The sequence below is a fragment of the Miscanthus floridulus genome, chromosome 2 (assembly GCF_019320115.1).
Source record: "Miscanthus floridulus cultivar M001 chromosome 2, ASM1932011v1, whole genome shotgun sequence".
Taxonomy (NCBI): domain Eukaryota; kingdom Viridiplantae; phylum Streptophyta; class Magnoliopsida; order Poales; family Poaceae; genus Miscanthus; species Miscanthus floridulus.
Window position 1 is genome coordinate 69,096,326 of NC_089581.1, and position 9,321 is coordinate 69,105,646.

At 46.6% G+C, this 9,321-nt stretch overlaps 1 protein-coding gene across 2 annotated transcripts; it reads right to left on the bottom strand.

Moving 5' to 3' along the window:
• Positions 1-694: 694 nt before the first annotated feature.
• Positions 695-7,942, bottom strand: LOC136539066 (momilactone A synthase-like). Of its 2 annotated transcripts, none has more exons than XM_066530995.1 (6): positions 7,764-7,942; positions 6,337-7,617; positions 1,480-1,674; positions 1,292-1,402; positions 1,052-1,214; positions 695-958 (listed from the first exon to the last, which is right to left on the bottom strand). In XM_066530995.1, exons 1-2 carry the CDS (start codon positions 7,868-7,870, stop codon positions 6,810-6,812), a joined length of 915 nt encoding a protein of 304 aa, XP_066387092.1. In that variant the 5' UTR covers positions 7,871-7,942; the 3' UTR covers positions 695-958; positions 1,052-1,214; positions 1,292-1,402; positions 1,480-1,674; positions 6,337-6,809. The 2 variants fall into 2 exon arrangements, with proteins under 2 accessions (XP_066387092.1, XP_066387091.1); XM_066530994.1 differs by having other exon boundaries at positions 1,480-1,595; positions 7,764-7,925.
• Between the last annotated feature and the right edge of the window lie 1,379 nt (positions 7,943-9,321).

The window sequence follows — 9,321 nt, forward strand, 5'->3', positions numbered from 1 at the left end:
CGTTTTTGCCATCCCATATTGTGTTGAGTGGAGCGGAGCTCTCGCGCTAACGGTTGCGTGTGGTCCTATAAATACGGGTTGTACCCATCGGTTTAGAGCCATCCTAGCTAAGCGTCTAGCCATACTTGGGTGATCTAAGCTCATGGGAATCGAATTAGGATGCACTACGTCAAAATAGCACTTCACTGCCGGTTCAAAATACTCCATCACTGCCGGCAGTGATGAGGGTAAGCTATCACTGTCAGTTCCTATAAACCGGCAGTGTTCTTCAACTTCACTGCCAATTCTTTACACAACCGGTAGAGTTTAGTTCCACCAATACTATCGATTCATAAGACCACCCGGTAGAGTTCAGTTCCACCAACATTATCGGTTTGTGTTTCAACCGATAGTGTTGCCGTAAGAATCACTGTCGGTTTGTGACAAGAACCGGCAGTGATGGCTAAGCCAACGCTGCTGGTTTGTGGCTCCAGCCGATAGTGACATCACTGCCGGTTTGTTGCTAACCGGCAGTGATGTTTATGACAACACTGTCAGTTTTCTACTAACTGACAGTGATGTCACGTTTGCATTTTATTATTTTATAATTTATTTTAATTTATATTTTTTGTGGAATCGGGTTTCGCTTTATATACGTTACATTACGTAGACGATAGGTCTATCAATATTAAACATTACAAATGTTATGGTTATAGTTCAAATGTTCTTATTAAGATCTCAATCCCTCAAAATAAAAAAGAAATGTTCTTAGACTTCACAGATTGTGCAATGCTTCTTGGACTTCTTACAATAATCTGGCGAGCCGCTCTGGACCATACTGGTCCTTGAACTTCACCGATTGTGCAATGGAAAATACTTCATCTTTTTCCAATACCTCGGCTAAGATGAATTTTGCCAGCTTCGATTGCAGCGCGACGATCTCCATGTCTAACAGCCTTTCGTGGTTATATTTCTTGCGCTGTCGTTCAAAAAACATGATATCCAAAGATGAATCAGTAAATCATATTGTTGAATGATTAATAGACATAAATGAAATGGGGATTATACACACCAACTTATCAGCTTTTTCCTATTTCCCACCGATGTAGCGAAGCATTGCCCACATTACATAAAACCCGCATTCATTGTTTCCCGCTGGCTGTTTTAGGTACTTCCCCTCCATTTCGACAACCTTGAATGGGACCTACGTCCCACCGATATGTCTTCTTCGGACACTGAGCAGCATTAAAAGAAGAAACGTTAGAAAGCGGTATGTGTGATTAGAAAATAATATGTTATTAGGATCGCTTACTAATTCAGCACTGCCACCAGTGCATCCAGATGATGAAATGGTTTTTTCTTCGAGTCCCACACCTCGATCAGATTTTTGGTAAGATTAACACAAATGAAGACGAAATGGTGGCTGCAATCACAGAATCCTAATTATCGAATAATCTTAACAAAAAAATAAGCATAAAATTAAAAGCCAAGAACACATACTCGTAGTTGTAGGCTAGAAGTATGTGGGTTTTGTTCTTCATCTTGAATTCATCGAAAACAGCAATCAATCTCTATTTCATGTCTTCCACGTCACATCCATGGAGGCCTAGACATGTCTTCTCATTGACTTGCAAGGGGTCCAAGAAGCCTATGTTATCCCATTTGCTTTTTAGAATGCAAAATTTTGCTCTACACCTACATAAAATCATGGGAAGTGCTCAAAAGTTAACAATTTGTGTCCCGAGAGAGTAGTTAATTATAATATCATGCGTGTAGGTACTTACATAGTCCACAACATCAACATTTGTGTATCAAGAGAGCATTTCTGGTATAGCTGGAACAAGCACTCCCACTCAACATCGAACTTCTCTTCTTTAGGATAATTAAAAACATGTGGCGAATGGATAATAACCTCAAAACCAAAGTCCTCCGTCTCTATTGTTTGAGCCATGTAATATTCATGCAACTGGCGCATATATGTTGTCAAATTTTTATACTTATGATCGGGAACCAAAAGATTGTCCCTTTCATACTTCATTATCAGTGTTCCCGTCCCTTGTACATCATAATAGATGTTCACGGCCTCTTTCATGGTTAATTTGGGGTTGTCTTTGACGAACTTCTGTATCTTCCTTAAATCTTCATTGTGTATTTCATCGGCTCTTGTTGTAGCGTACCGATTCTGTGTTTGCCTTTCAAATTCAGACTTCAACAAAAATCGAGGCAGTGAGGCACAGAGATTAAAGAAACTAATACAATCTTCCTTCGAGATGTGTGCTGTAAATTTTCCTTCCATCAAGTTTGGAAAGAAATAGGGTCGTCTACTGTAATAGATTTCTCCCCGATCGTTCATTTGCCACATAGTCTTCCCTCGTGATGAGATTCTAGAACTCCGACCCTTTTGATGTCCAGATAATATGTGCAGAACTCAATGGCCTCCTCCGTTGACCATCCTTCAACCATGCCCCCTTCTAGACTAAATCTGTTCCTAACATACCTCCTGAAAACTTTCATCAATCTTTCAAAAGGGAACATCTGATGCAGGTACATTGGGCCAAGGGCTCTAATTTGATCAATAAGATGAATGAGCAGATACAATGAGATATCAAAGTAAGTCGGCGGGAAATGCAACTCAAGCCTAACGAGAGTTTCGGCTATGTCCCGCTGCAGCTGCTCTAGCATGGACACATCAATGACCTTTTTTGAGATCACGTTGAAGAACGAGCAAAGCTTTATGATTAGGGCGCGAACCTTTGGGGGGAGGATACCACGCAGGGCAATAGGGAGCAGCTGAGTCATAATGACATGACAGTCATGGACCTTCATAGGGCCATAGTTGAACTTGAGTTCTCTCATGTTCACTAGCGTCTTCAGGTTCGCACAGTAGCCCATCGGGACTTTGAGTTCATTAAAGAAAGAAATAAGCGCACGCTTTTCTTCCTTCTTCAATGTCCATGACGCAACCGGAAGTTCGAACTAGCCATTCTCTAGCTCCATGGGATGCAGCTCCTTCCAGATTCCCTAGTGTTGCATGTCCAGGCGTGTGGCTAGTGAATCCTTCGATGTCCCCCCGGTGTCCATCAAGGTGTTAAGAGTGTTAGCGCACACGTTTTTAGTGATGTGCATGAGATCAAGACAGTGGCATACACTCAAAAATGGCCAGTAAGGTAGTTTTCAGAAAACTAATTTTTTTCTTCCAAACGCTCCCATCAGGCGCTGCTACTGCATTGTCCCCCTTCCCAAGGACAACCTCCAGTTTGTTGAGTTCTTGAAGTATCGCAGGCCCATCTTGATATTTTGGAGTTAAGCGTTTCTCAATAGTACCATTGAAATCTTTTATGTTCCTGCGGTAAGGGTGATCCTTAGGTAGGAACCTACGGTGTCCCATATAAACTATCTTTTAGTTATTTGGTAGATTTACCGCATCGGTGTCATCCAAGCACTCGACACATCCAGTATAGCCTTTTATCTTCTCTCCGGACAATGAACCTCAACCTAGTAGGTCGGTGATCGTAGCGATAAGTACTCCCTTGATCATGACATGTTCCTTTTTGTACTCGTCCCAAACATCCGGCACACCCTTTTCAAACATCTCCACTAGTTCATTGATCACTAGTTCCAGAAACACATCAATGTCATTCCTAGGTTATCTTGGCCCTTGGATCAGTAGTGGCATCTGGATGTACGACCGCTTCATATAGACCCAAGGTGGAAGGTTGTATATACAGAGCATCATTGGCCTGGTGCTATGATTGCTTCTAACCTGGTCGAAAGGATTAATCCCATCTGTGCTCAAAGCAAACCAAAGGTGCCTTACCTCTCCACCGATGTCCTTATGGAACATAGTATTGATAGTCCTCCAGTCATACCCATCGGCGGGGTGCCTCATCATTGTATCTTTCTTACGCTCTTCGCCATGCCAGCGCAACAGCTTGGCTGACTTTGCACATGCAAACAGCCTATGCACTCGGGGAGCTATAGGGAACTACCAAACGACCTTTATGGGACCTCCTCTGGTCTTAGTACCCTCATCTGACGGCCCTTCCTTATACCGAGGAGCTTCACACTTGGGGCACTTGTCCAAGTCTTTGTATTTTTATCCACGGTACAATATGCAATCATTGGAACATGCGTGAATTTTTTCAACCTTGAGGCCGATGGGGCAAATCATTTGCTTGGCCAAGTATGTCTTTTCTAGCAATTTGTTTTTTTCTGGGAGCATTTTCCTTATTATACCTAACAACTGATCGAAGCCTTTATCGCTCAATCCGTTTGTCAATTTGAACTCTAACAGCGTGATGTCGGCTTCTAGTTTGCTCATTGGACAATTCCTATACAATGGTGTTTTGCCATCATGTCTCATTTTCTCTAGCTTTCTCAGATGTCTTTCACTAAGACATCTAGTTTCTACATTACATAGCAGCTGAGAAATGCAATCGTTATCCTCGGTGTCGTCAGCTAGCGTGTTCCTAAACACATTATTAACTATAGCCATAGGTTCCGTATTGACACCGGGTTCCTCGTCAGCATCATGGATGGCTACGTCAGGCATGTCCACATCATCATCATTTTCCTGCAGAACATTCACACCAACCTCACCATGCATAGTTCATATCGTATAGATTGGCATGAACCCCCTGGTAATCAAGTGCGATCGTATAGACTCAATTTGACAAAAGTTCCTTTCATTCTTGTGATCTTTGCATGGGCAGAAGATAGGGTTCCCATTCCTAGCATGGGCTTTGGCATCAGTGATAAACTGGCTGACGCCATGCATGTACCGCTTGTCCATTCGGGAAAGATGCATCCACTCTCGATCCATCTCTGCCCAAAAAATACTGAGATAGTAATTACAAAGAATTAATAAGAAATCGAGCTTCATGAACAACAATTGTAGCTCAAAAGTACCTGTCGGTGCAGAAAGTGACCAACACGTAAATATTTGTAGTTTTGCTGTACGTTATGATTGGAGGTGGCCTAGCACTCAATGACATAGGATTTATATTGGTTCAGGCAACGTGCCCTACGTCCAGTTTGAGTCGGTCAGTGACTTTATTCCCGAGCCCAGGTGCTCGAAGTTTGCAGTGGGGTTACAAACGAGAAGGAGAAAGATGGGGGTATGAGAGATCCGGTTGAACTCTGGTCAGAGGGGCGGAGAGTGACATGAGCTCCGCTATGTGCTAAGTGAACTTGACCGATCTAAATGGATCTGAGTTGTGTTGGAGAGAGCGCGTCCCCTTTTATAGATGAAGGGGATGGCCTTACAAGTGAGAGGGAGATAGTGCGTATGCTACTAAGACTTGTTGCCCACGCCGGTGGGTACAGGATGATGGTAGGCGCCCACAATACTGTTGAACGTCATATGCACATGGGAGGTTGTGTTGTCTTCTTTGGGTATGGTAGACGTCGACGCCTACCACACTATTGATACCCGGAGGCATTTTAAGGGATTTTACCATGTTCCTTGTTCCTCTGGTACGGTAAATGCGGGCACCCACAACACTGTCGATGCCCAGAGGCATGTGGGGGGAGCCCTACCATATTTGTCTGGTATGGGAGTTAATGGCGCCCACAACACTGTAGGGAAAAATGTCAGCGCCTACAACACTGCTTGAGTTCTGTCGTGCCAGGAGGGTCGCAGGGTACTATCTGGCAGGTGCACAGGGTATGGTCCCTGGTATTGTGGTTTGACTTGTGCGCCCTGCCTTACTTTCTCCATCCGTTTCCTAGTCATTACCGAGCGGGCATCCCCGGTCGGTTGGCCCCAGTCGGCACTGGCTGCGCCAGTTGGAAAGGAGCTTGTAAGCAGGGGTTCGGCGTATCCTCGGTCGGAGACACGGGTCGAGTCGAAAGTGATGTTTGGCCAGGCCTTCCGATCGGAGAGTCCGTTCGGAAGCAGGCTGGAGATCAAAGCGAGCGCTCTAGTCGAAGAGGTGGGCCGGAGTCGGAAGCGGGCGACGTTCCTCCTTGGCCAGGCCATCCGGTCTGAGATTGGATCTTCTTTCCGGCCTATCATCTAGGTATCTAGGTTGACCCATGAGTTGTGCGTTGCTCGCAATGTTGTCTGTTGGGCCGAGCCTTTATTGGGAAGCCGGTCCATAAGAGACCCCGGGTTTATGAACCCAACAGTACCATTTTTGGAAAATATTATTGTACACTAATTATTGAAAATTGAAATTGATAGCCCTAGCCCTATAAATTAAAAATCGTAGTAAAAAACAATTATTGCACAATAATGAAGAACATCTATTCTACTCTACTTCTAAGAACTAATTATAGCATCACATACTAACAATGATGATCTTGACCACCATGGAATAATTAGCTAAGAATTTAAATGTGTTCATAGACACCAACCGTTTGAATGATGGATTCACCATAATTTGAGCCTTGCACAAATGTCCAATTAGAAAAGTGCTCTCTAGAATAGAGAAAGAACTAGAATGAAAATCAAGCAATGTAGCCATTAAAACGAAGCTAATTAAGCAACAAAATCAAAGGAGTGGATGTTTGTTACTAACCTTAAAGTAAAAAGATCAAGCCATAATTAAGTATTGCAAGAAGAATGCTTGGGAGCAGCAGACTAAAAATTACATGTTGTCTAAATAATAAAAAAATCAAGGATCTAAAGTGTTAGAGAAGTGATAAATTGATAATATTGTTCAGAGGCAAAGTACATGCAATACTTAATTCCTGTGATAACGAAGTATAGCTTTCATATCTCCGTACAGATATTAAATATGTAGTCGTTCATTATTTAGTCTGCATTTAGTCACGTTCAGAATTAAAGACAACCATTGACGTACGCTTGATGCTGAGTTGCTGATTCCTCACTGTCCTGGCGCCGCCGTTATGTTGGGTGCCTTGCTCACCGTGTACCCGCCGTCGACGAGCAGGTTGTGACCGTTCACGTACTTAGCCTCGTCGGACGCCAGGTACAGCGCCGCTCTTGCGACGTCATCCTCCTCCAGCACCGGCCCGACCATCTCGTTGTAGTCCTTCTCGACGATCCGCCTATGCTCCTCGACGCTCCTCTCGGGGAACAACTGTGCTACGGCGGCCATCGATAGCGGCGTCGGGATGGCGTGCGGAGAGATGGCGTTGACGCGCACGCCGGAGCGCGCCACCTCCGCGGCCACGGCGCGGACGAGGCCGACGACCGCCGCCTTGGAGACGGTGTACGCGGGTGGAAGTATGCCACCCAACAAGGAAGTGGTACTGGCGGTGCAGATGATGCTGCCGCTGCGGCGCGGGAGCATGACGCGCGCGGCGTGCTTGACGCCTGCGAGCACGCCCCGGGCGTTGACGGCCATGACGCGGTCGAAGTCGTCGAGGTCGATGGAGCCCAGCGTTGTCGGCGTCACGTCGCCGAAGACGCCGGCGTTGTTGAACATGACGTCGAGGCGGCCGTGGAGGCCGACGGCGAGGTCGACGGCCGCGGCGACCTGCGCCTCGTCGGTGACGTCGCAGCGGGTGTAGCACGCGGCGTCCGGGCCCAGCTCCGCGGCGACGGCGCGGCCGAGGTCGTCCTGCACGTCGGCGATGATGACCCGTGCACCGTTCCTGACGAACTCGGCGGCGGTGGCCTTCCCGATGCCGCTCGCGGCGCCGGTAATGACTGCCACCTTTCCAGCTAACCTACATCGTATACATTTTAAAGCAGTTGGATGGATCCGCATTCGACACCCAAGGTAAGGTGCTCCACCCGCTGATGTCCTGCATGCATGATGCATCTCCGATGTGTGCTTGTGCTGTGCACAAAAATAGAACCGAACCCTACGTACCTCTGAGAGTTGGGAGCTGAGGAGAAGCCATTGACGAATCCGGGCGAGGCGGCTGGCCCGAGAGCTCCTCCCTTCTTCCTGAGGATGAGTTGCAGGGCTCGGAACATCCTGCTGTCGTCCTGCTTCCTACACCTTCTTCCTCCTTGGCTGCTGATGCTGATAGAGTAACAAGCAATTAGAACGTGCTGGGACTGCGACTCACTAATCTTTCCTTCTCTCTATCGGACAGGAGGCAGCTATCGACATTCAGATCGGAGTTGCAGATGTTTGTGGTACGCAGGCCGCCACGCCGACGCTACCCGCATGCTGTCGTAAGCTGCATGTCAACGTGACGTGAGTCTAAGACAACAATGCAGCTATCAGGCTGTTCCTTCTGCGGTGGACAGGAGCGATAGAGCATCTGTCACGTACAGGTACGTAACGTACGTTGGGCCGTAGCACGGTCTTTCATTACAGCTCAAAGCATGGTACGGTAGACAACGTCCTCGTCGACGTCGAGGCATCTGTGATAACTTCGTGAATTTTAAGATCTGCTGATCCAGTCCTTCGGAGATACTTATAGAGATAGGGTTTACGTACGTATATTCATATGAGTAATTGTAAGTGTGTGTTATGGACGTCTACGTTATACTGTATAACATTCTAAAAAAAGATATTGACCATGTTGGCACAGTATGAGCATAGCTAGAGATGAAAATGGTCGGGAATGGTCGGGAAAATGTCTTAACTATTCCCGCTCCTGTATTTTTTTTACCGGAAATGGGAACGGAAGGCTGGACAGGAAAACGAAACTGGTATTATGGGATATCGGGAACGGAATATTTTGAACGGTCGATTACGATCGGGAAACGGTAACTCCAAGAGTCTAACTCCCAGCGTCGCCAGCATCTTGGCGCCCGGCACTACTGTCGCCCCTCACCGCCGTCAAAGCCCCTCCAGCGCTAGCCTAGCCTACATGGCCATGCTGGTCTCCGATGAAACGATGTGGCAGCTGATCGTTTGGGCAACGTCGCCCATGGATGGCCGGGACTATGGGTTCTCTTGCAAGCAGCACATCGCTATCCTCGCCAGCTGCAGGGCATGCAGAAACCATTGGCAGCAGTTAGTATCGATCCGATCAGGCATCATGGATGCAACCCGTCATAATTCATACTGTTGTGGCTGTGCGAGAACAAAGTGAATAGGTAGAGGGTAGTAGGGTAGAAGACCTTGAGAGCTCGGCCAGGTGGGTACTGCGTGCCAATCCTCGGGTCCATGAATTGCTCAACTCTGCCTTCTCTCACGAGTGGAGCTGCCTGCATACAACATAGTACTGCAACAAACAGCAGGCTGCAATAGCAGTTGTACAAAATACGGGAATATCGTCGGAAATTTTCCTACCCGAATATGGGAACGTGAATACGGTCGGGAAAATTCCTTAACTGATTCCGTTCCGGTTCCTGCCTAAAATACGGTGTCAGTTTCCCATTTCCTGTTTTTCCTGCAAAAACGGTATACGATCGGTTAATGCGGTATACGGTGTCGATCGGTACGGGAATTTATCATCCCGTTTTCATCC

What these genes read in the sequence shown, in the direction of transcription:
- LOC136539066 (XM_066530995.1), bottom strand. Translation starts at nt 7,870, where the DNA reads ATGTTCCGAGCCCTGCAACTCATCCTCAGGAAGAAGGGAGGAGCTCTC. An exon ending in TCAGCTCCCAACTCTCAGAG is followed by an intron (nt 7,618 to 7,763) that starts GTACGTAGGGTT and finishes TATACGATGTAG; the next exon opens with GTTAGCTGGAAAGGTGGCAG.